Genomic DNA, 27,201 nt, shown 5'->3' on the forward strand with positions numbered 1-27,201 from the left:
AAAATCGTGGTAGTACTACTACTACTCCCTCTGTCCAACAATATACAGGGCATATTAGGATTCCGTTGACCAAGACTTTGATCACAAATTATTTTATGAATATGTGACTAATGAGATTAAAATCATAACTATAACAAATATTCATGAGTAGGAATATAGTGAAATCTATGTTAAAATATCCGAAATATAATGAAATCTATGTTATGTAATTATATATTGAGAGAGTAATTTGTGTCAAACGCACATTGCTCAGAGTAAAACTAATACGCCGAGGTAGTACTCCACAGTCCACCGCACTCCTCGAGCTTCACGCCGCGGCCGCCGTTTAACCGTCCCCTATCGCGTTCAAGCCGTCCGCATCGCGAATGATCAAACCCGCCTGGTCTGACCGGACCGGCTATACGGCCAACGTGTCAGCGCCCTGTTGACGGTCGCTCCGTTCCGTCGACCTTCTTGATTAAACAGTGACGCAGAGGCTCGGAATGAGCAATGCGACAAGTTTTAACCAAATTGTCGATCATATTTAGCATGCACTCTCTCTCCGATCTATGATGGTCCACGTCCAACCAAGCGCGGAACACCGGACAATTCAGTAGCACATGACGCTGTTCCTGGCTCATATGGGTTTCAACCGCTGACCGCAGCTTCATGGATGCACGCCATGGAAACGCAAAGCATACGAGCACAGGCACGGCACGCAAGAAAACTAGAGCCAACCAGTAGCCCCTGAATTTCATTCAACAATCTCTCGGTAAAGTACCAAGTTACAACAACAAAGCTATGTAAAAGCGCGTCAAAAATTAATTCACAATCAATTTACAGGCACTAGTACGTCGTAACCACAAGCAAAGCACATCATGATGGCCGGGCAGGGGATGAGGGGAGGATGCCAAGCCTGCAGCAACCTGGCCTGGTGAAGCAGTTCAGGAATCGGCTGCCCTGAAGAGCGTGAGGAGGGAGAGGAAGAGGTTGATGACGTCGAGGTAGAGCGCGACGGCGGCCCAGACGTACTCGTCGTAGGAGTAGCGCTTGATGAGGTTGTCGGTGTCGTAGATGATGTAGCCGCAGAAGACTAGCGCCGCCAGCCCGCCGTACACCATCAACGAGACGCGGCCCAGCGGGAAGAAGATCTGGATGAGCGCGAACACCATGAGGATCATCACCGCCGCGAACAGGAACGGGCCCAGGAAGCTGAAGTCGTGCCCGCGCCTCGCCGCCCAGAACGTGTACGCCGTCAGGCTCACCACCACCACCGCCGTCAGGATCGCCGACTCCAGTATCACCTCCCCTGCAGCACATTCAGTTCGTCAGTTCTCTCAAAAGCCAGAGATTGCCTGAACAAGGGTTCAGAAAGCGGCTCTGTCGGATTCCTTACCTTTGGTGAAGGCGCAGGTGAGGCCGACGGCGAAGCTGATGGCGACGGTGAAGAGGCCGAGGAGCAGCAGGTTCACCGGGTGGCGCTGGTAGTAGTAGTACAGAGGGCACAGCACTGCAAATCAAAAACACAAACACACGGATCCGTAAGTGTCGGATCAAAGAATTAAAGCAGAGGAGAATCCGCAGTAATCCGTAAGTACCGATGAAGGGGAGGATGATGAGGAAGATGTAGAGGCCGAAGCCGGCGGGGGTGGAGACGAAGAAGAGCGCGACGGGGCGCACGAAGACGACGACGGAGGCGACGGCGATGGTGAGCAGCATCTGGATGGACAGGATGGTGTACACCTTCCGGACGAACGCCCAGCGCAGCTGCGGGCTCTCCAGCATCATCGGGTACAGCGGCCGCGCCGCCGACCCGGCCTCCGGGTCACCGCCCCACTCGGGCCCCTTGGGCGGCGGCCGCAGATACATCTTCCTTTCTCTCTCTCTCCGGGCGGTGTACGGTGCTACGGACTCTTGCGATTGGCTCAGACAGACGGACGGAGCTCGTGGTTTCTTTGGCGGTTGTGCTTGCGGCGGTGAGTTGAGGAGCTCCGGTGGGTGACTGGGTGGGGAGTTTTTAAGGAGGTGGGGAATGGAGGAGGAAGGGAAGATGGCGCGAGAGAGCAAGTGAAGGTTCAGGAGACTTCTCGGCGGTTGGGGGCTCTGGGAGGGGAGGGGGTGGTCCTACGTGGCGGGCGAGGAGGCTGACGCGTGGGGCCGGAATGGGTGACTCTTCTGGTGGAGTCTCCTCTCCGGTGCCGTCTGGATGGAGGACAAAATTTGTGCCGCATATATGCGTTGCTTTTGTTTAGTGACCGGGTTATTCCTAATCTTGGTGTTTCCCTAAGGTTCATGTCTACTTTTTTTTCCCGTTTCTTTGATACCATTTGAATTGATTACTACTTTTTGGACATGTGTTGTAGACGCACGCATGTACTGTGTTGTACTCGCTTCGTTTCATATTAAATGATTTTTTATTAATGTATTTAGACATTTTTTAGGCATACATACATCAATATTTGGACAAATTTGGTCACTTAATATGAGACGGCACTTAATATGACTTTTGGTGCAGATCTAAAAATTTCAGTTCAAACGGTTCTACGGTGAGGGGAATAGATTAGCGTGAAAGGGTAAATATTGTTGCCTTCCAGGACTGGTATATCGTCTCGAAGCATTTTTTTTTTAATTGCCCCCGAATTGGATATTGGGCCGCAAAAACTGCAGGCTGGGCTTATCAAAATATATTTTTGTTTCGAAAGGCCTGTTTCTCACTTCCGTACAAGAATTAGAATTTTCGTCTAGAAGAACAAGAACTCAGCCTACAACAGCCATTGGGCCGAGAATTGGACCAATATAGACTCATCCAGCACGGGCCGGACCAGGCCTCGATCGGGCTCCAACAGATAAACGGAGCCCGCACGGCACACGCACCAGGGATTTGCATGTTTTTCTGCCGTCAGCCCGTCATCACGTGACTGACCTAGCCAGCCGCCGCGATCCCCCATCCATCTTCTCCAGCACACGAGGGTGACGGGACGATCGATGGGGACGCCGCGGAAGCGCACGGAGGACATGGATCTGGACGAGGGAAAAGCCGGTGCCCAGGCGACGGGCCGGGAAGACGAGCGCCGCAAGACCGAGAAGGGGAAGAAGAAGAGAGGCCCGGAGGCTGAGGAGGAGGGCGACGATCTCTACAGCTTCCCGCTGGACAACCGGTCTGGGAAGCTCGCCAAGTGGAACACTTGGGAGAAGAAAGAGGAGGCGAGCCGAGGAAGCGCGTGGACGGACGGCGGCGGGTATCCACGTGCGCTGGATGATCCAAGCCAGGGCCAGCACCCCGAAAGTGCGGTATATGGCACTGGCAGTATGGCACTTTGGCTAGCTCGCAGCACTTACGCACCGTGTGCCAGCCAGACGCTCCATTTGACAGGAGAACTCGATTGTACTTGAACTGATTTTGGATGTCTTGGTGCCTAGATATAAATTATGTCCTGTGTTTGACGTTTTAGTACATTTGTTTGATCTCTATAAAGTTCCTTAGTACAATCAGGAACAGCTCTAACTTGAGATAAATTACGGAAGAACGATCATTGTACAATGACAAGGTCTAACTTTACTGCAACATTTTGTCAGTTTTTCATGGTTTAAAAATGAAATTCGATCGAATTGGAGGAGGGGAGGGGAGGGAGGGGTATTTTATTTCCACTAAATAATCGGATCTATGGCTACGTACAGGGCATGTTTCATAGTACCATCCATCTAAGCAAAATATCTAAAGCAAGAGCCACTCAAGCCATAAGCTTTTGCCAGTTAATTGACACCAGCTCACAATCCAAGGTCTATTATCACAGGAAAGACATTTCGGTATAAAAGACCGTTCTCTAAATAAATCAAAATTAATAATCCCGGAGGATTCCGTATATATGGCTGAATTATGACTTTGAAATTAGCCATTTCCCACATGCATATTTCCTTTTAGTAATGATGCGTCGAGCCCGTGAAATCTGGCTCGGCTTGTCCATTTAATGCCAATTCATTTTTATTTCCTCCTCCTTTAACTAGAAGTTTTCTAGAGCGCACAACTTATTTAGCTAACCAACTATTTTCCCGCGTCGACGAAGTGGCCTTGTATTTAAGAATTTCCGAGATTAGAGATTGGCTTTCTATGCCGAATCAGAATCGGATGAATCAACCTTTTATTATTTTTGTCAAAATACAGGACTCTTACACTGCAACAACGATTGAGTGAAGCAGGTGTCTATACATAGCTTCGTTGGTAGGATAGATAGATCACAGAAAATCATCGTTGGCAGGATAGATAGATCACGAAAAGAATCGCTCTCTCCAGACATTTGTTAGTAGCCAACCTCGGCCACAAACGTGCTTCATTGTGCTTACACTAAAGGGATATCACAACCAACCATGTAGTTAAAGTGACCAAAGGTGAATACTACCGCATGTGTTTTGTGGCGGTTGCATGAGCCGTGTGTGTGTGGCAGTTGCAACCTATGCCTACCGTCGCTAGTCAAACCACTATGAAACAATCCACGATACAGTCGCTGCTTGCCAGCAAGCGGCACGAGACACAGGGATACTATTTCTTTTCCGAGGGAGACAACACTATAACTACTCCGGTTCGTACTCTACCTTGCACTTTGCACGGCAGACGGGGTGAAAGAAATAAAATCAGTGCGAGCGCTACATAAGCAGGCTCAGGAGCATAGGGAAAATTAAGGAATTAGCTTTGACTGGAAAATTAAGATAAACTCTCTTTAACGTCTTTCTTTGCCCGCTCTCACACTGTCTAAAGATGATAAACATGTATAATAAAAAAACGTTTTGTATCCTAGGTGACTTGGCTGTTGGATCAGACCACGGAGGAGCAAACACCTCTTTCCGCTACAAACAATGTGCTGCGATGGCCATGGGCAGGAGGCTAATTAACTTCACGTTGCACTAGGCTGCTACGCTCCGGCGGTAGCTCAGCACCATGACGAACTGCTTCGCCGGAGTGCCCACGGGGACCTCCTGCGTTGGCTGGTGGCTCAGCCACAGCCCCAGCAGGTCCTTCACCGTCATTGAGGAGCATACTGTGATGTCATGGCATAAGATCTCCACCTGCAGTCTCAGAGGTATACGGCCGGGCATCAGGCGAAAGAGAGCAGATTGAGCATCGTCCATACAGTAGGATGGATCAAAATGCATGGAAGTGCATGCGAGTCTAAAATCTCACCTCATCATCACTTGCTAGCTTAAGTTTTTGCATAATGTACCTCTTAATTGAGGAAACCTTCATGGTTCCATCTCTGAAGCAAGGAAAAAAATTAGTATCTGAGTAAAGTATTTTTTTTTAGTACACGTTAGAAGATCAGGAAAACAATGAATTGCTGGTGGAATGACAAAAGGTTAAAACACGTGGGATTTTCAGTTAAAACTTCTTTTCCATTATTGCTGACAATTTTTTATTTTAAATGGCTGTTTTTGTTGGTACGTCCCCTTAATATCGAAAAATAAACAAAAAGGCACTCCTGATAATATATATGTACAGTGTTGCTCTTAATTGATCGATAACAGGAAAATGGGTATCATAGGATCATAGCACACCGAGCAATCTAAAGCAAACAGATGTGGCAAAAATTTCCACATATATTCCATGATTAAGAGAATGCTAAATCTGTGAGGCCCCTAGCATTGTAGAAATCAAAGAAAATGCAGTAGTAAAGGGAACTCACTTAATTTTCAAGTAAGAATTTGTTATCTGAGGCAGCAGCTTCTCTTCTGGCCTGCAAATTTTTTGCATTTTTGAAGTAAGCAGACAATACAAAAAGGTCCATCACAATCACTATAACTTTAAAATATAATGCAATCTGACTGGTGAGGTGAAGTGACTAGAGAAAACCACACTGGGGTAGTTATTCCATCACGTAAAGAATCAGCGGCATCGCTTTTAGGACCTGATTTAAGAGATTTCTTCCCGCTTGCCTCACGCACCCTTGTTCCAATAGTAGTCATTTTCTCAGCTGTGTTACCTTTCCTTATTGGGACTTCACCATTAGCGCTCTGAAACCAATGTTACAAAACAGGTGGCATGAAATTATATGCTGTTGCGCACCCATCTGATGATTCTATAAATATAATTACCTGCTTTTCATTCGCACTTGCCATCTTGGTTCCATTATTATTGACAGAAGTTGTACGAGAAGTTTCAACTACAGTTGGAACCGTAGAAGCATCAACTTCTGCCCTCTTAGGCGGAAACAACTTATTCCTGAGAGCTTGAATTTTGTAGTCAGGCCTTCAAACAAGAAACATTCACTCATGTTAGCTAGGTAGCAGCAATACCGTTGAGTCAAAATCACTGAAGATTTTAGAAGACTGGCTGGCTGGCAACATTGAGCTTTTGCTTCACAAAACAAGCAAGCTAGTATGTTGTTACATCTTATGCAAGATTTAAAGATAGAATCTACAGTCATATAATTTCTAGCTAGTCAACAAATAACAACAATAAACTAATTTTGATGTAAATGCACAAACTCCTTCCAATCCATAATAAGTGTCGCTGATTTAGTACAAAGTTGTATTAAGCTTAGTTCAAAATCATGACACTTATTTTGGATCGGAGGGAGTATATAATAAAATAGAAAGTTTTTTGTTACAACACCTAAATATATTAATCTGCTATATATAGGTCTGCAATTGCTGCCGCAACTGATAATAAATGATGTGCTAGATGAACGAAGAATATTGTATAGGTAAACTAAGTAATAACAACTACTATACTTCACCTGAGTTTTTCTTCAGGAGCAACACCAAGAAAAATGTCGCATACAGGGCAGGATTCAATCTCCTCGTCATCTATTTTCTTCATGATGCACTCTCGACAAACTGTTCAAAAAAGATGGTGAGGAACCGTACAGTTAGGCATATCAGTTACGTAAAAAGATTAGAAAGAGCTGAATTTTATGTGCTCAATACATGAGAAGTTCTATGGCAGTAAATTACAATAAGAGTAGATACTAGAAACATACTTTTTTACATAGATATGATCCATGGAGCAAGAATGTACTACCTCTATGTTCTACTGTGTTATTAATATCTTTTAGCTAAAAACAGACGACACACTGCAAAGTTAAATATCTTTTGGTCAATCGTACATATCACCAATTTTGTGACAATGATTTAAATCATCTGGAGGTGTATTATTAGAATTTGTGATGCCATATGCTTTAGTGATAGATATTAATTTTTATTTCAACAATTATATTCAAGGGCCTCCGGTTAAAAAGTTCCGCCCCGGCCCCAGAAATCTCAAGACCGGCCCTGTGAAGAGTTCTGGCCAGGCTGCGGTACACGGTGGCATCATCTACTGGATCACTGGCATCAGAGAGTTTGTCATCAACATCAGCAGGTGTGCGGGAAGAATCGCAGTCAAGCATGGCCACCTTAGAAAGAATATATCAAGTGTATATTGGTGTTGAGAGAGAATTAAAGAGGCCCGAAGAAGACCTAGAAACGGTGCTACCGAGAAATGGTGGACATCACCAAGATCTATCATGGAGAATTCTTGCCCAAGGCAAGTGATGATGTGTTGTAGAAGGCAGAAAGGTTAAAGTGGATGCGGTAACAACAATAAATGCCACCCACATATAGGAGTAAATAGGTAGCATGCATGTTCATCCGAATGAAAGGTGAGGAGATCGAGCGTTGTCAGACTGGGAGGAAACAAAACCAATAGATTTGATGAAGGTGGCAAAGAGATGGAACCAAGCTTGAGGCGCCTGTTTTAGATCGTAGAGGGACTTTTGAAGAAGACAAACATGGGTAGAAAGAGAAGGTTTTCAAAGCCTTATGACTGTTGACAGTATAGTTGACGCCGAAGGTGGCGCCAAAGTTGGGCGGCGGCGGCGTGGAAGGTGACATGAAAACCTAAGCGACCGATACCATAATATTTTGAGAGAATGATAGCTTTGGGGGAGACTAAGGCTTAGAGTGATTGTATTGGTTAAGAGTTACATACTTCGTATTATATATGCGACACAGAATATATATTTTTTGAGGAAAAGACGGTTGATCCCCATCATTCGATTAGAAGAAAGAGCATTGACCCAAGAAGGGTCCCGGGAAAAAAAGAAGAAGAAAAAGGAAAGCTCATAAAAATGAAGCCTAACCTCACGAGCCAGCATCGCAGCTCTCCTGAAAATACGCCTATTGCGCTCCTTCCACACTCCCCACCAGGTGTAGAGGAGCCTACCACTGATGGCACGCTTCTCAACCTTAGCGCACCCAAGGATGAGGAATTCCTAGAAGGCATCGATGGATGGGGAGGGGGAGGAGGTCGGAGAGGTGGCATCCTCAAGCTTGGATTAGGTTCCAAACCTCCGTCGTGAACTGTTAGACTACCGTTGAGCAACGGCTATAGGCTGTAGGACTTATTCTCTTTAGTTTCTTTTCTGTTGAGCTAGACTCGGTCCAGGTTGTTGTTAAGGACTAGCTCCTGCTCACTCTTCTCTCCCTCTCATTTATATTCTCTCTATATATTGTAACCGATGGTAATCAATGAGAATATGAAGTGTGCTGCAATCTTTCTGTCTCTCCCAATTCCTTTCATGGTATCAGTTTACGGTGTACCGGCACCGCTAGGCCAATCAATGTGCGGCTCAGTGCTGAGGTGGGGACGTGGGGCCGGACCTGGATTCAGTGACGTAACGTCACCTAACTTTGGATGGCTGACATGTGGGCCAACAGGTCGTGGGACCCACATGTTAGCCACCCAAAGTCAGGTGAAGTAACTTCATTGAATCCTTCTCCCATGGGGCCATGTGGTCGGCCATATGGCGCAACAGAGAGAGAAAGGAGGGCTATTATTATACTAACGCACTTTGTTGCTAGTATAAATTATTTAACGGTCCAAACGAATTCGGGATTTTATGAAAATTTGAGAGTAGTCTTAAGATGGGAAAATCCATTTTCAGTAAAAGTTTCAAAACTTTCAGAGCAAGTTTGTTATTTTTGTATTTGGTATAGGACATATGAATGGTATATTTATTGATATATATTATATGATTTTTTTACTGGTATAAGATAAAGAAATGGTACATGATATATGTCATTGGTATATGATGTATGATATATGAATGGTATATATGTCATTTTGGATATGGTATATCAAATTTTCAATGGTGAATTTTCAAACTTGCTTTGAAATTTTTGAAACTTTTACTGAAGGTGGGTTTTCCCATCTTAAGACTACTCTCAAATTTTCATAAAATTCTGAGTTTGTGTGGACTCTTAAATAATTTGTACAAGTAACAAGTGGTGCCGGTACGTACATACATACCGGTATCGCTAGAATGGCTGCTTTGATCAGTTTAGACTCTTTCCGCGACCTTCCTCCACCTCTCGCTGCTCTCTCTGCGCCGCCATGCCAAAGTCAGGCAACTCCACCGACTCCTCCAACCCTTCCATTACTTATCAAGTCCAGCACACTGGATATTCGTCGAGTGATTCATCAAAGACTTGATCTCCATGGCCCTTTCCCATATTCCCATTGGAGATACCAGATGGAGATGTTGTTTGAAAAATATGACATCGCCGAACAGTCCCGGCAAAGGATTTGGTCTCTCCAAGCTTGAATACATAGCAGTAATATTGTGGGGTGCGGGCGTGTTTGGATCTAAGGCAAAAGCTACTACCCGTCGCATCATACTTCTCGAGCTGGTTGCAAACTGCAACCAAACAAAGCTGCAGCTCCTACAGGCTCTTGCTTAGACGGTCTAGCCAAATCTCTCCTGGCAAAGCTAGCTAGACCAGCTGCTAAACCGAACGGGTCCCCGGAATCTCTGTCTTCTGTCCAACGAACGTTGGGATCTGTCCAGCTGCTAATCCTGATCCGTCACGGGCTCACGGGCCAAAACCGCGGACCACGCGATCCACGGCAAATCCAAGCATCCGCATCAAGCAAACAACCCGATCACCGAACAAGCTAGAGACAGAGCCCAGTCTGCCCAGAACAAAACGGAACACGATCGACGCCGGAACCGACGACCGCGGGACTCCAAGGCGCAGACACGGACACACAAGGACGAAACGAAAGGAAAACCGGCCGGAGAGGCGGAGAGGACTCACATGTGTGGAGGCACTCCTTGAAGGCCATCGCGTCCCGCAGGAGGACCCGGCACAGCGGGCAAGTCAGGGGCCCGGCGAGAACCCCTCTGCGCACGCCAATCCGATCCCCAGCACGGGACCCCATACCTCCGGCGCTCGGCGCTCTCCTCGTCGTCAGAATTAAGCGGCGCGCGGCGGCGGAGCTCCGGCGAGGCGAGGCGCGGGGGAGCAAGGCCGAGGAGGAGTGTTGGTCTGTATAATTAAAGCATGTACAATGCAAGATGCCTAGGTGGGTGCTTAGAAAAATTAACCGGTTTTTATTAAGCACTGATGCTTATTTAGACTAAACAGATGCCTAACTTGGCACCTCCTCTATACAAATAAGCACTGGTGCTTAAAAAAGTGCTTGGTTTATTTTCGTAAGCACCTGTCTTAGCACCTTACATTGTACATGCTCTTAGAAACGGAGCGATTGCGAGTGTAGTGGGCAGGAAAAGTTTTGCTGCTCCGGCGTTAAATTTTGAAATCAACAGAGTTTTACGCTAGCCTTCTAAAAATTCTTAATAAATGAAAAAAAAGGTTTGTTAATAGCGGATTTTGAACACGGTTCTTGCAATGAGAAGAGGTGACAAATAAGCCATTGGGGTAATGTTACGAAAGTGCTAACATTTGGATTTCACGATATATCACCAGACGCAAAAAACTTTTTTTTTCACAGCAAAGCAGATACTTCACTATTTCAGCCACCCTAGACATGACAGAAATTGCGACGAACTTCCCCCTCTGGGTAGCAGTACTCGTATAAAAGTCATCATCTCATCTTTGTATTAAAAGAAACCAAAATTCCTGGAGCACCACCATTTATATATGATGTGATGTCCCGGTAGGCAACACTCGTCGAGGCGATCCCAGTGACAAAGGAGGACGGCCGATGTTCCCGCAGGAACGGTGGGTAGAGCTAACGATTTTTTTAAATTCAAATTCTGTAGCTACATTACTATACCATAAATTCAAATTCCGTTAATCAATTGATCGGATCGGTTAATTACCTTGGACTGGACCTTGGTGCGTAGTATGTCCCCGATGGATGTTGGAGGAGAGGCGGCGCCAGCGAGATCTCGGCTACGTGGCGGAGCAAGGAGTCACCAGCGTCCAGCGAAAGGGGCCGGGGGGGAAGCAGGCATTTCGCCGTTGCGCGCGGCAGGGCGATGAACAAATTAAAAACTGCATTCCGACGAGTTCATATATGCATGCACGCTGAATAATTAAGCAGGCGACGACTGAAGTCAAGTCAGTCAGTGCGCCGTGTCCAGCCCGTATAGTAGGAGTATATAAGCACCAAGGTGAGAAACGTGACCGATCTAAAAAAATGTCGTAGCAGCCTAGCCTGGTGTATACATGTTTCAATGACACAGTGCATGTCATCTTCGAAACAGCAGCGCGCCAGCGCAATCGCCGGCCGGATCAAAAAGGCCGACCCCCTGCGCAACTACTGCCGGCCAGCCGCCGAAACGTACGATGTTTGCGCACGTACGCCGGCAGCAGGGATATATCGAGCTCCTCGCAACACCGCTGTTCACGCTCGCTGCCTTGGCCCGGGACGCCCACGAGAGCGTGTGCGGCAGCAGCCGACTGGGGACGCCATGCATGCCGCGGCCACGGCCCGGTATATATCTGCCACGGTCACACAAGTACAGTGCTCTTTTCGTTTCAATACTTTGCTTTGGAATTCGAGCTGGTGTGCCGAAGAATTGTCCATCGACATACTTCTTCTTCTGATCTTAATTGAACTACAACCACCAACAAATGTAGTATCGGAGGGAGTACCATTTAATTGGTACTACTGAATTTGTCATGCATAATAATATACTCTCTCCATTTAAAATTAATTGAAGGTTGTAATACTTAATCAATTTTAATGCTAATCACCGTGTTTTATTTTTAGGCAAACAATTTTGATGCTGCCTATTGGATAAAGGAGGTGCGGCTTGCCGGAGATTGAATACATGGCGAGATAAATTGCATAAGAACGTGAAGAGTACAACTAAAGTGACCGTTTCATAATATTCTTCCTCGACCTTCGAAAAATATAGTGAGTGTCTATTTGTGCAAAACTTGTTTAATAATCATCCACCTGTCCGTCTGACCCCACATGTCAAAGACACATGAGAAGGACAAATACAGACTTTCATTAGACAACATTATATTATTTATTTTCATTTCATAAACATCCCCACAAATGAACAAATGGACATTTGTCCAATTTTCTTCATTTGAGAATTTATTGACAAAAAACAGTCCAATTATTATCCTCATTTGCCACTTCCCCAAATCTTCACCGAATTTAAGGAATGAATGGGGGGTGTGGGTATGTTTGGTTCATGTCAATTCATGCCCTACAAATTCTTAACAACAATTTGCAGCCAACAAATTGGTCAGAGATTACTTAGCTCTAAGTTGACCAAGATTTTGGCAAAAGTTGTGAATGAATTGTGAGATAGGTGAGCGAAATTCCATAAGCTACCAGTTACTATTCGGCAACAAACGAAATGAACGCTAAAGTTGTATCGGAAGCCAGAAGGGCAAGTTTGGGCTGTCTGCCCCAACCATCAGCCAAAAATCTTGCCTCCCAACGCCGCCGTGCTCCTCCTCTCCTCCCGTCGATGAGCTCCTCCTCTCTTCCCGCCGCCGGCACCTCCCTCAGCAGCGCCTCCGCCGCCGGGATCCTCCTCTCCCATCCGCCTCCTCTACTCCCTCAGCAGCGCCTCCGCCGCCTGCCCCTCTCGCGGTCGCCGTGCTCCTCCTCTCGCTTCGCCTTCCGCCGCCGCCTCACCTCCACCTTCCACCGCCGCCGTGCTGCACGTTCATCGCATCACCGGCGAAGGCGAGCCACCAGGCGTGAGATGATTCACCCGTCTAGTTCTTCTTCATCTCGCAATTCTTGATTAGCTGCGTTTTTCTCTTTCCTGTGACTCCGATGTGCCGATTTGGTAGCTGCAGGACGTCAGGAAGGCCTTCATCGAGGAATCCCGCTGATATTACCAAATCTCAATGTCTAGGGAACCATATGTTATCACGAGATGTACTAGTACTCCATCAGTTCACCAGCCTTTGCAGAGGCAGCCCAACTCTTATCTGAAAGGATATGCTACTATTCCATCATCTGTCCATTTTATTTCCTGTTGTCCCAATGCTCAAAATTTGTACTGTTATCTGAAGATTATGATGTCATCTTTGTACCTAAGTACTTCCAAGCAAGTAGATCTGGAGTCCATAAAGGAGGGTTGCGTTCAACAGTGGTAAAGGCAGGCTTTGTGGCTACAAAAAATTCAGTAAGGCCCATTTCTCATGTACTCCGTATCTTTGAATAGACACATTTGGCATTACACAGTTCTTGCAGACCCAAGTCTAATCCTCTCAACAAAGATGTTTCCTGCTTATTTGACAATTTCTGACTTGCAGCTTTCGTCAGCCAATGCTTCTCAAATCATTCAGTTGCTCCATGCTGTATTTGCCCCTAGAAGGTGTCTTTATAAATATTTTCTGTTTGATCCAAGTTGTCAACTTAAGTAATATAATTATGTGAATCATATGTAAAGAAGAATGTTGTTTCCAGATATTAGTAGAATATTATTTAGACATGCCACTTGTGGTTAATGAGCATTGCTTACATGGAGGTTTCACTGATACTTATGGTAAGCTAGCAATACATATCTGATTCTAACATTGCTCTGATATGTATTGTTAAGTAGTAATAAATTAGATCCGATTTATGAAATTGTTGGACGCTTTTTTTCTCAAGAAAACACAAAGCTAAGGTTTTATGTGTAGACTAATTAATTCCACTTGTTATTTTTTTTAATTTACATATGAAAATAACACTAAACTTGCACCTAAGGTTTTATGTGTAAGACTAATGGTCCATGTTTCTCAAAGGTTGTGCATGGAGATGTTGTTCTTGATGAATTGCAGGTGTTGATGAATTGCTGGTGAGTGCAAATTTGGGTCATGCCCACATTCTCATTTGGCTTGTACTACTAGAGCACTATCTTTGATCACTTGTACTAAGGCTGATACAATCAGTCCGAAGTCCTTTTCCTTGGCCTTTCTGTATGAACTGAAGAATGACACGTGAAGTCTACACCTGGTATTGGCCCTATTGTTCCTGAAGCGTGCAGCGACTGTGGAAAGAAATTTAATGTGGGTGGACCAATATGGTCTGCTCCTGTTCATGATCAAAATTCTCAGAAATGCACCCATGTTTGGTGATTTTCAGTTGGGCTGTAGAATATTGTTGCACTTGCTTCATACTGAATGTAAAAGTCAATAAGTTTGCTTGAATTATACCTTTTGCTTTTAATCTAATTTTAAATTTGAATTTGAATTCGAAATGGTGTTCAATCATGTGTACTCAAATATTTTAACATTGAGTCTAATGGTGTTCAAATCAGGTATATAACGCAAAATAGAACCAGAATTTAAAAAAGAGTGAAATGGACAAATGGGGTGGACAAATAAGGGTTTTCATTGGGTAGCAAGGTATTTAGCCATCCTCATTTGTCCGTACAACATATCTCTACACTTATAAAGATTCGAGTTGGTGGTCGTCAATTCACCCAATTGAGGTTACTCACTAGCTTGTTAGATGATCACTTAATTGCCACCCATTCAATGTGATATAGATATGCATCAAAATCTTTTGATTGTACTTGATTTGGTTTGATGTATATTTTTTAGACAATTGTTTTCTCAAATAAATATTTTGAGAGAATTCTTATATAGCATAAAGTTGGAAAATATGAGCACATAAATATTTAAAACAACTCATGCATGTAATATATATTTTTAATTCCGTAGCAACGCACGTGCATTTAGCTAGTATAAATGAACAAATGAAGAGGACAAATGAGGCCCTTGGAGAAGCCCTTATGCCTCAATAGAAGTCTTTTAGCACGATATTTTAGATATTTTGTTGACATGACATGCTAATTAAAGAAGAAAATGAGGGTGATACAACTCTTGTACGTGGACAAAGACAACACAAAATATTAGTCCAATCACATGCAAGTATGACTACTAAATTAACTATTGAGAAATAGCAATGCATACTTGAGAATATTCTGGAACACTCTGGATAATTGGAGAGTGTTGCGAATTAGTTATGCATATTTGAGAAGATTCTAAAATAGTTTGGATTATTAGATGAGAAGATATTTACAAGAAGTCATCTAGTGTCATGAGAGAGGATATGAATATTCTAAAAGGCTTGAGAGGTTACTTGAAGAGTGTTGCAATTTACCATGGAAAGACTTATTTAGGTTAAGTTTCAAGAATAAGTGAGAATTCTCTAGAACTAGGATACATGTAGAGTATTCTAGAGAATTGTAGTGGGATGTACCACATGGTCTTGTACAAGTATAAATAGGGGTGCTCCCCACCTCATGGGTGTACCACAAGCACAACAACAAGTAGTGTACCACACTAAGAAAAGTATGAGCTACCAAGAAGGAGTAGAATGGTTGTGTACTAATAAGGTAGCCACTAAAGGAGTGTTGTACATTTGGGTTTCCTCCTAATGAGTGTGGTATTCCAAGTAGCGTAGGTGTGCAAAGGTCCCAAGAGTGGGTGTTAGGGTCCCCGTCCGTAAAATCTCTAAATTAACTAATGCAACTTTATAAGATCCCACAACTAAGATTTCATGCATTGTGAATGTTGTCTTTTATAAATTACCTAAGATAGCGCGCTAAAAGACCAAATAGCATCAAGAGTACCACTGCTTATCACATACACAAGTAGCTTCATATCCAATTAGCATGGGACTACTTTCTGTGCCTCCACCGAAGAAAAGTAAATACCAAGGGCATAATTAACCAAAAGGATGACATATAAATTTATAAATTGTTTGCCAACCAATTGCAGATAAGCATGTTGCTTCGTAAGGAATAAACTTCGACATAAACTCATTGTTTTTTCGTCAAATTCGGACCCAAAATAAAATTCGCCATACTTTGCAGTGATGTTTACGTAGGATGACGTGGAACAAAGAATTTCGCGGCTATGTACATAGTTCTATAGTTCTCTTCGTATGAAGTTCCGTAATGCCTATGATACATATTAGATGTCTTTTCAGTAAATCTTTTACATGGGTGCATATTACATTAGCTACATTATCTAAGAGGAAGATATAGCTGATCTAGTATCTCACTATAAAAATCATATTACCGGTAACATGTTATGTTCCTTTTTCCTCTTTAATTACAACTCCGCGTCAACACTATGCTTCCTTTAAATGTTCTACGTAAAAAAGGTGTAATTATATTATAATTGTTTTAGTCCTACAATAATGTTTTGCGGGTTTATACATTCGGTTCAGCACTGCTACAACACACAGAAAGATGAAAGACCATACGATTATCAGTACCTCACCCACTTTGATTTAAATTGCATATACGAAAACGAATTCATCATGAAAGAAAAACAGGTCTAAGCACCCGCAGCATCTTTTTGCTAGAAAAAGTCCCACGATCAACTACTGCTTTTGTTTCTGCATAAGGATGTTCCGCCTCCCATGTCAACTTGTCAAGCGATTGACGACGAGTCACTCGGGGCGTATTCCTTACATGAACAACATATGAAGTTATCTGAAGCAAAAATTACAGCGTATGCAGGTACAGTATATTTATCTGGTGGCATTAATCTGCCGAATTTTCATCGTGAAAGTCGAACGTGAAAAGTTGCCGCCGGGGATTAAACTCAACATGAGTGTGGATTCTCTGCACCTTTTACCAATAAAGTGAGCCAAACAAAGCAGTAATTATGCCGCTAAGGTGCGTCTTCTTACAAGTTTGTTTCATCTCTTTTCCTGCATCTATTTGTGATGCTTAATATTATGCTATATAATAATGACTGCCAGTTTGGTGATGCTATCATACAGTGATAGTGATATCATTGTGACGAACATTTGTTTTGTGTATTTGACATAAGTACTGGCGGAACTTCCTTATTGTATCTTTCTACCATCATTCCAGTTGTGCCTATGAATGTCATGCTCTGTACTTTAGGTCACCGGAAGCTGTTCACGGATGAGGAAAAGGCCCTTCCGAACAAGAGAATACCTGATCTGGACTCTGCTACTTCTGTAACCCTCCCTTTTCAGAGTGCTTTAGTTGTTTCAAGCCATTCTTTAGTCTTAACTTGTCACGGTAGCTACCGTTCACTTTGGGGAACAGTAAAATGTGCTTCTCATTTTTTTTTCCAACTTCTGTCACTTCCTAACATGGTGAGCTCGTAACATCCATGCATCTTAGCCTATTTTTGATGATGTTTATTGCTTTTTCTCAAACAATGATGTTTGTTACTTCGATGTTAGCTCCTGTGCAATATCTGCTCACGGTTGATGCACCTTTTTTTCTTCTTATAGAGTAAATGGCTGCCACTTCACACTGTTGCCGCATCAGGAGACTTCTATCTATTGCACAATCTTCTGAAACATAATGTGGATATAAATGCCCTTGATAAGGTAATTTCTACGCTATCTCATATTAGACTGGCGTATACATGGAATGCTTGGTATCTTTGTGATATATCATTTTTCATAATTAATTGGCCTTTTTTCTGGTTTCTTGAGGATGGTTTCTTTGGAAATAATTGCAAAAGGCCAAACCCACCCCGCAGCGAAGCCTCAGTCGCCCCAATCGCGTCAATCTCTCGATTCCGCCACCGCCGCTCAATCGCCATTCGCCAAGGACACCGTCACATCGAGTCCACTAGATTCAATACGTCGCCTCGAAGCCCGTCGGTTAGCCCCTTTAGGGCATGTACAATGCGGTGATGTCAGCCTTCTCTTAGCGATGCCACATAGGATAAAATCTGATGTGGAAGAGAGAGAAACAAAGAAAAGGCACAAGCCTTCTTTTAATTAAGAGATGATCTCTTCACAAGAATAATAAGGCAAAGATAAGGCAAATTTACCATTGTACTAGATTTCACATTTTCTTAGCATTTATTTAGTTAATTTTATTCGTCAAACATTAATTCTAAGATAGAACACCAAGAGATAACCCATTGTACAACATGTTTTGTTGTCTTTTCTAATTGACGTGAAATGCCTAAGATAAGACAGTCTTATCAACCATTGTACATGCGCTCAGGCCCACGACCGGGGCGCCCTTCCGCCGTCAACCGCATACCGCCGCCGACTACTTCCGGCCATCGCCGAGGTAAGATGATACCTCCCGTCGCTCCGCCTTGATCCCCTACTTCTTTACCGCCGCACGCAGGCAACCAGAGCGTGAAGTCCACGATTGGTCCGCCGGGCAGTCAGCTTGCTACGTCGGCCCAGTAAAAAGCCAGCCCGGTCCAAGAGTCAAAAGCTGCTCAAACCCATAAAAAAAATCCGTTGACGTTTGCTCTCAACGTTGTTTCTCCGGCAGGATGTAGATGGTTTGCTCTCAAACTTTGTTTCTCCGGCAGGATGTTCACTACATCTGTTACGTTGAATAGCTATCTTCCAGAGCCGATAACTTCTAATCTATAGCTCTTTTTAGGTGAATCTTTGAATTGTAAAGATGCGATCAAACTCTATATTTTAGACCACTTTGTGCACTTTTCTGAATTCATCTGCAGTGGTTCATATTTAATTGGAAAGTGAATCCTGTTAAGGCACTATCCAACCGTATCAACTCTGCCTGAACCCTGGCTTCCTTCTATCCTTTAGATGTGAACTTAGGATTAGTGTATTAGTATTTGTACCTTGTTTAGATACTTCCCATGTTATTGGAGTCTATACTTTTGCAAGTCGATTCTTTCGTTTGGAGTTCATCTGGAATTATCAAACAATGTGTTTATTATTGTCATTCGCTCTCTGTGGAAGATTATTCAGAGCTTGATTATCCTGATTGTCGTGAAGAAGAAGAAGAAGAAGAAGAAGAAGAAGAAGAAGAAGAAGAAGAAGAAGAAGAAGAAGATTATATCAGCGCAGGGCGAGTGGTTAAGTCCCACTCGCTGCAGTTTTTCTCCCGTGTGTGTTTTGGATCTTTTGGGTATTGGGGGTGGGAATACCCATATTTGGGTAGGTGAGGGTGCAAATATAGGTAGCTATCAAAAATTATGTGCGAAAAAAAAAGGTATCCAAAAATTATGGGGATGGGTAAGCTGTTGGAGCACCTGCTTTTGCCAAAATAACCATATCATCAGTTTTTGGGTATTCAACTCAAATATGGGTAATCTATTGGAGGAGATACTATTATAAATATATTGACCATCAAATTTTTAAAGTTTCACCAACCTTATGGCAAAAATATCAACATCTACGGTTCAAAATCAAGATCACTAGATCCATTGTGAAATATATATCCATAATATCTTTTTTTGTCATTTTATATGTTTATATTTTTTGTTATAAGATAGGTTAAACTTTAGAAAGTTTGGCAATTGGCAAAAATTATATGCCCTACACTTGGAACAGAGTGAATATTTGTACTACTAAGTTGAAACATCCTTTCTTGGACGGAGGAAGTACTAAAAGTGACGGACCGCTCCCAATTGAATTGAGATATTTATGCAAGTAAAGATATAATATAAGAAGGCATAGATTGTTTATGGCTTGTTATTACTTTCAAAATAAATAAATAAGCGTTGTCTATCAATCTTTAAGTTCGCCTTACGAGATTGTAGCCCCTTTTCCTCTGAAACGACGCTTTTGCAGGTGATCCAGTAATAGGTTCATGATGCCTCGGATCGGTGAACCAGGGGCATTGTCAACCGATAGAGTCGGTTGTGAGCTCGGACTTCTTGCCGCCAGCGTCGTGGTGCGCCCCATCTGGCGAGAGTACCTCATACCTTCCATAGATCCAGACTTCCTTCCTATGTGCTTGGAATCTGGAGCTAAAGGGGTAGGGTATGCTTGTTTTGTTTACACCTCTGTGGTTTTCGTTCTCGACGCAATCAACTCACCATGTGCACGGGGCTGGTGGTGAGGGAGAATATGAATACATTTTGGTCAGGGAACTCTGTAATGTGCGGAGGCTGGCGGTGAGGGAGAATATAAATACATTTTGTTCAGGGAACTCTGTAATGTGTGGGGCTGGCGGTGAGGGAGAAACATTTTGGTCAGGGAACTCTGTAATGTGTTTTTGCACCTTCCGTAGAACTTTCGGCCAGTGAAATTGTAGATCACATCGTGTTGCTTTAATTACAAATTTGATCGAAACAACTGTTGGTGAAAGAACTAACCTGTTGCATTTGATTATGGTCTTCTAGATGTTTAGGTAGATTCAGTTGCTACCACGCGTTTTGGCACATGTTCGCCAAGACAGTAGTCTGTTCTTTACCCCCGTCATATTATTTCTCCTGTTAATGCTTGCTTGCTTGCACTGCCTGCCCCCTGAATCCTTGATTAGTTTACCTAATGCCGGCATAACCAGTTCGTTTGTGAGTCTCGAACTGCGCTACGCAGTACTGTCAAGACTACATAAATTCACATGGTTGAGACTCCCTGGTCGATATTCTTCAAATATCAAGGTAGAGATGGATTCCGCAGTTTGCGGGTGTTTGACAAAAAGAAATAGAAATGGAGTGACTGCAAAGAAGAAAACCAGATGAAATCACAGGTTTTGAGTGTCTAGTTAATTCTCCAAATTTGACGAGAGCACCAGGCAGCCCATTCTATCCGGGTGCAAAGCTCCAATGGGGACGTAATTCACACATAACACTGGATGACTTCGTGTAGACATACTTCTACTTTTCACTTTGCCTTCTTTTTTTGCGGGGACATACTTCTACTTTGCCTTCGTGTAGACATACTTCTACTTTTCACTTTGCCTCTATGAGTTATCAGTTCACTCCCCAAGTATTGGAGTCGTAGTAGCGAAAAAATACCTTGCCAAACTAATTGTCACAGAACAACCATTCCAAATTCATGTTTTTTTTGGAGCAACTGTTACGTTGAATAGCTATCTTCCAGAGCCCATAACTTTTGATCTATAGCTCTTTTTAGATGAATATTTTTTAGTTGTAAAGATGAGATCAAATCATCAAACTCTACATTTTAGACCACTTTGTGCATTTTTCTGAATTCATCTGCAGTGGTTCATATTTAATTGGAAATTCAATCCTATTAAGCTACTATTCAACCATGCATATCAACTCCGTTGAACCCTGGCTTCCTTCTATACTTTAGATCTGAACTTAGGATTAGTGTATTAGAATTTTACCATGTTTAGATACTGGACTATCATTACATTGGAGTTTATACTTCTGCAAGTTGATTCTTTTGTTCAGAGTTCATTTGGAGTTATAAAAAAATGTGTTTGTTTTTGTTATTCAATCTCTACGATATATTATCCGGAGCTTGATTGTGCTGATTGTCGTGAAGAAGGTTATACCGGCGACGACTTGACGCCGACAGTGTTTCTTCCTGTGTGTGTTTTGGATCTTTTGGCTAGTGGGGGTGAGATTACCCATACTTGGGTAGTGGAGGTGGAAATGGTTAGCTATCCAAATATTATGAGGATATGTAAGCTGTAGGAGCATCTACTTTAGCCAAAATCACCATATTATCAGTTTTTGGGTATTCAACCCTAATATGGGTAAACTTTTGAGATTCTCTTATAAATATATTAGCACAATATATGACTCACTCCATTTCAAAATGTATGACGTATAAATTTTGTTGATCATCAAACTTTTTAAAGTTTCGCCAACCTTATAGCAAAAAAATATCAACATCTATGGCTCCAAATTAAGATCATATTTTCGTAATATCTTTATTTGTCACTTAATATGCATTGTTTCGTTATAAGATTGGTTAAACTTTTAAAAGTTTGGCAGTTAACAAAAAAATATATGCGCCCTACAAATTGAGATATTTATAATTTTATACAAGGATATGATTAAATACCGATGTATATATTGAATCACCATAAGGAGAAAATGAAGGCCTAGAATGTTTACCGCTAGTTAGTGATTCAGAGTTGTCTATCTATCTATAGGTTCGTCTTACGATTGTCGCCCCTTTTCATCTATAACGACGCTTTGCAGGTGATCCAATAATAGGTTCAGGATGCCTCGAATCGGGGAACCAGGGGCAATTTCAGCTGCTAGAGTTGGGTGTGAGCTCGGACTTCTTGCCTCCAGTATCGTGGTGCGCCACATCTGGCGAAAGTACCTCATACCTTCCATAGATCCAAACATCCTTCATGTGTTCTGGGAATTTGGAGCTAGGCTGATTGGGTGTACTTGCTTTATTCACACCTCTATGTTTTTCATTCTCGACCGCAATCGACGCCCCATATGCACGAGGTTGGCCGTGATGGAGAATATAAAAACATTTCGGTCAGGGAAATGTGTTGTTGCGCCTTGAGTAGAACACATCGTGTTGCTTATGGATCGATGATCGCAAAATTGTAATTCATCCGATCCATAAGAAATGTCTCATATTTAGTAGTACAAAGTACAAAGTTGTACTAAATTTGAGACACTTATTATGGATCAGAGGGAGTAGATCACATCGTGTTGCTTTAATTACTAATTTGATCGAAACAACTGTTGGTGAAAGAACTAGTCTGCGGCATTTGATTATGGTCTTTTAGATGTTTACGCAGGTTCAGTTGCTACCATGTTTTGGCACATGTTCTCCAAGGCAGTATGTTCTGTACCCCCATCATATTATTTCTTCTAAGAGCGTCTCCAATTGCAGAACTAACAGATTCTACACGAAAACCAAGAACAAAAAGAGAATGACATGTGGGTCCATTAGAAAAGAGAAGTGAATAAAAAAGAGAAATAAGAGAGAAAAACCATAAAATAGAAATTAGTAACGGCTTGTTGTTTGAAGATGCCCTGATGCAACCCTCCCTGCTCGATATTCTTCAATTATCAAAGGTAGAAATGGAGTCTGCAGGTTTGCATGTGTTTGACAAAAGGAAATAGAAATGAAGTGACTGCAAGGAAGAAAACCGGATGAAATGACAGGTTTTGGGTGCCTAGAAATTGACGGGCAAGCAAGTTCACTGCGATTCATTAAACAAGAGGAAAACTGTACAATTTTTTTTAAAAAACACAATACAGACGCAAGCATTCACACACGCACGTACACTAATCCTACCCCTATGAGCACCTTCCTTGGTGATCCTAGTCACGCTATTAGATTTGGCAGCCAAAGAATTGGCACGGCTCTCTTCCTTGGTGGGTCCTACTCTTGCTATTATAACCACCTAAACAACCGTTGACGGGAGCCAAGAATCATATCTGATTGCACAAACGGGTGATAGAATGATCGGGCAGGGACAAAGGCAGGAAATTTACCGTTGCGATCGCTCTTCAGAATTTACCGGTGTCATTACATAAGAGTTTTTTTCTATTTTTAAAGGGATTAGCACAATAGCATTGGTGTCAAATGACACCAATGACTATATGCTGGCTCGCCCCTGGAATGAGGCCGGTTTGGTTAGGATTAAATGTGGCTTTTGACTTTTGCATTATAAGTCACAAAAGCACCTATTTAGGTGTTTTCGATTTTGGCTTTTGATTTTTGACTTGATATTACTTGATGATGGTATAAAAAAAGGCGAAGCCAAAAGCACACATTTAGCTGTTTTTGTAGTTACCTAACCAAACATGGCCTCGATTAAGCGAGAATCTCCATGTAACAGATATGACTTGTCCACTTGCCAAAAAGAGGTGTGTGGCCATGAGCTTCCGAACTTGAACTTGCCAGATTTGTGGGTATTGTCTTGGCTTCGGTCGTGCCAAAAATTTAGCTGGGCTAGTTGTGGTAAAGCAAACAGACCCATAGTAGTACTACTCCATATATATTTATTTTCCCCAGAGCGATCCCGCGATCCCCCTAAACCTCCAAACCCACCCCGCAGCGAAGCCAAGCTCCAAGCCTCCCCAATCGCGTCAATCTCTTGATTCCGCCGCCGTCGCTCAATCGCCAAAGACACCGACTCCACCCCACGACTGGACCGCCTCGCCGCCGCCGTTTCTTCGTCGACGCGGATTACTTCCCGCCATCCCCGACGTAAGATGGCCCCTCCCGTCGATCCGCCTTGATCCCCTGTTTCTTTACCGCCGCACGCCGGCAACCGGAGCGTGAACTCCGGCGAGACCATTGGCCTCTGTGCATCGCCGCCGACGTGCTTGTTCGCTTGGCAGGCAGTCAGCTTGCTACGTCGGCCCAGTCAAAAGTCAGCCCGGTCCACGAGTCAAAAGCTGCTCAAACCCATAAAAATCTTCCTCTAAAAAAAACATAAGAAATCCGGGGTCTGATCTAGAACGTTGAATGTAGATCCAACGGTTCCTTCGAAAACTTTGTTTCTCGGGCAGGATTTTCACAGCATCTTTAATTTACGTTGAATAGCTATATCTTCCAGTGCCCATAACCTTTCATCTATAGCTCTTTTTAGATGAATAGGTTTGAGTTGTAAAGATGAGATCAAACTCTACACTTTAGATCACTTTGTGCATTTTTCTGAATTCGACTGCAGTTGTTCATATTTAATTGGAAACTAAATTGTCTTAAGCTACTATTCAACCATATCACCTCCGTTTGAACGCTGGCTTCGTTCTATCTTTTAGATCTGAACTTAGGATTAGTGTATAAGTATTTGTAGCATGTTTAGATCCTGCAAGTCAATTCTTTTGTTTAGAAGTTACATTTGGATTTATCAAACAATGTATTTGTTTGTTATTCACTCTCTACTATATATTATCCAGAGTTCGATTTTCCTGATTGTCGTGAAAGAGGTTATACCGGCGTAGGGAGAGCTGTGGCTGGGCGACGCTGATAAGTCCTGCTCAGCAGCTTTTCTTCCCTCGTGTGTTTTGGATCTTTTGGCTAGTGGTTGTGGGATTTCCCATATTTGGGTAATGGAGGTGGAAATATGGGTAGCTATATCCAAAAATTATGGGGATAGGTAAGCTGTTGGGTTATCTACTTTAGCCAAAATAACCATATTGTCAGTTTCTGGGTATTCAACCATAAAATGGCCAAGCTTGCTTTTGAGATTCTCTTAGAAATATATATAGCAAAAGACATCAACATCCACGATTCCAAATCAAGATCACTAGATCCAATGTGAAATATAGTTTCGTAATATCTTTATTTGCCACTTGATATGTCTAATTTTTTTCTTATCATATTGGTTGAACTTTTAAAAGTTCAATCAGCAAAAATTATACGCCGTGCAAATTGAGATATTTATACCAGTAAAGATATGATTTAATAACGTCGTATATATTGAATCACGTAAGGGGGAAATGAAGACCTAGAATGTTTACGGCTAGTTAGTACTCTTTTCAAAAATTTAATTTTAGAGTTGTCTATCTACCTGTGCATTCGTCTTACGGTTGTCAAACCTTTTCCTATGTAACAACGCTTTGCAGGTGATCCAGTAATAGGTTCAGGATGCCTCGGATCGGGGAAACAGGGGCAATTCCAGCCGCTAGAGTTGGTTTTGAGCTCGGACTTCTTGCCTCCAGTATTGTGGTGCGCCACATTTGGCGAGAGTACCTCATACCTTCCGTAGATCCAGACATCCTTCCCGTGTTCTTGGAATTTGGAGCTGAAGTGATAGGGTATACTTGCTTTATTTACACCTCTTTGTTCTTCGTTCTCGATGCAATCGACTCGCCATATGCACGGGGCTGGCGGTGAGGAAGAATATAAATACATTGTCAGGGACTCTGTAATGTGTTGTTGCACCTTGAGTAGAACTTTTGGCCAGTGATTCCGAAATTGTAGATCACATCGTGTTGCTTTAATTACTAATTTGAAAGAACTAGCTGGTGAAAGAACTAGTCTGTGGCATTTTTTTTCTTTCTAGAATGCAGTCTGTGGCATTTGATTATGGTCTTTTAGATGTTTAGGCGGGTTCAGTTGCTACCACACTTTGGCACATGTTCGTCAGGACAGTCTGTTGTTTACCCCATTCATATTATTTCTCCTGTCAATGCTTGCACTGCCTGCTTGGCATTTGTTTTCCTAGAATGCAGTTTGTGGCATTTGATTATGGTCTTTTAGATGTTTAGGCAGGTTCGGTTGCTACCAAGCTTTGGCACATGTTCGCCAGGACAGTCATTTCTTCACCCCATCATATTATTTCTACTGCGCTACGCAGTACTGTCAAGACTTCGCAAATTCACATGTTGCGACTCTCCCTGCTCGATATCCTTCAATTATCAAAGGTAGAAATGGAGTCCGCAGTTTGCTGGTGTTTGACAAAAGGAAATAGAAATGAAGTGACTGCAAGGAATAAAACCAGATGAAATGACAGGTTTTGGGTGACTAGTTAATTCTCCAGATTCTACGAGAGCACCGGGCAGCCCATTCTATCCGTGAGCAAAACTCCAACGAGGAACGTAATTAACACATAGCACTGGTTGACTTCGTGTAGATATATTTCTACTTTGCCACCGTGAGTTATCAGTTCACTCCTGAAGTATTAGAGTCGGAGTACCAAAAAAAAAAGGCTCAAAGAATACTTTGCGAAATTAATTACAATAGAACAACCTTTTTGTGAAACTTCAAACAAAAATAACTCCAGTCTAAAAAATTTAACGAAATTCGCCCCGTTCGTTACTAGTACAACTAACTGCTCTGGGGGGGGGGGGGGGGGGGGGAAACACAATCCTTCCGGGTCCGTCAGTCAATTTAATTGTGTGTCAGGTCCCCGAGGCCCCGACTGCACCCCGGTGATGCGCAGTTGTAAGAGCAGCACATATCGAAGAAGAAGAAAAATGGGAAGAACGGTGCATTAACGTTGCATCGTAGCCGTAGGAGCGATACTAGGACAAATCCTGTCTCGTTCGAATGGCATGCAGTTCTTACTCCAAATCAACCGGGCATTACAGGGAACCACGCATTCAATATGCACCACCCCGCTCCACAGATCGCACTCCCAATTAAGGAAACTTTCCAACGCCGATGTAAGAACGAGAGCCGCTTTTCCAAGATCCAGCAATCCACACCCATCAGAAAAATTCACTCGAGAAGTGGTCACATTCTACAGGGGACGATTTGGTTGCAGATTCAGCGTCGCAGATGGCTTCACTTGGGAGGAGATCAGAAGCACGACCACGAGGAGGTTCTCTAGGACGCCATGACGCCTCACCTCAATGCTTCTGGCACCAACTACCCAACCGGACACCGACGTCACGAAGCGCCCACGCTTC

The 27,201-nt window shown here is 43.0% G+C and overlaps 2 protein-coding genes and 1 long non-coding RNA gene across 3 annotated transcripts; 1 reads left to right on the forward strand and 2 right to left on the reverse strand.

Moving 5' to 3' along the window:
* Positions 1-698: 698 nt before the first annotated feature.
* Positions 699-2,058, reverse strand: LOC100835162 (protein LIFEGUARD 2). Its single transcript, XM_003559690.3, has 3 exons — positions 1,578-2,058; positions 1,376-1,489; positions 699-1,288 (listed from the first exon to the last, which is right to left on the reverse strand). The coding sequence occupies exons 1-3, from the start codon at positions 1,846-1,848 to the stop codon at positions 924-926; spliced, it is 750 nt and encodes a 249-aa protein (XP_003559738.1). The 5' UTR covers positions 1,849-2,058; the 3' UTR covers positions 699-923.
* Positions 2,059-4,878: 2,820 nt separating this feature from the next.
* Positions 4,879-10,171, reverse strand: LOC104581970 (E3 ubiquitin protein ligase DRIP2-like). Its single transcript, XM_010231185.1, has 7 exons — positions 10,048-10,171; positions 6,708-6,807; positions 6,064-6,217; positions 5,795-5,982; positions 5,655-5,705; positions 5,156-5,228; positions 4,879-5,040 (listed from the first exon to the last, which is right to left on the reverse strand). Exons 1-7 carry the CDS (start codon positions 10,169-10,171, stop codon positions 4,879-4,881), a joined length of 852 nt encoding a protein of 283 aa, XP_010229487.1.
* Positions 10,172-12,404: 2,233 nt separating this feature from the next.
* Positions 12,405-14,372, forward strand: LOC112270583. Its single transcript, XR_002962847.1, has 2 exons — positions 12,405-13,358; positions 13,489-14,372. It is a non-coding gene; the product is annotated as an uncharacterized LOC112270583 (long non-coding RNA).
* Positions 14,373-27,201: the final 12,829 nt, after the last annotated feature.

This window comes from Brachypodium distachyon, chromosome 1 (assembly GCF_000005505.3).
Source record: "Brachypodium distachyon strain Bd21 chromosome 1, Brachypodium_distachyon_v3.0, whole genome shotgun sequence".
NCBI lineage: Eukaryota > Viridiplantae > Streptophyta > Magnoliopsida > Poales > Poaceae > Brachypodium > Brachypodium distachyon.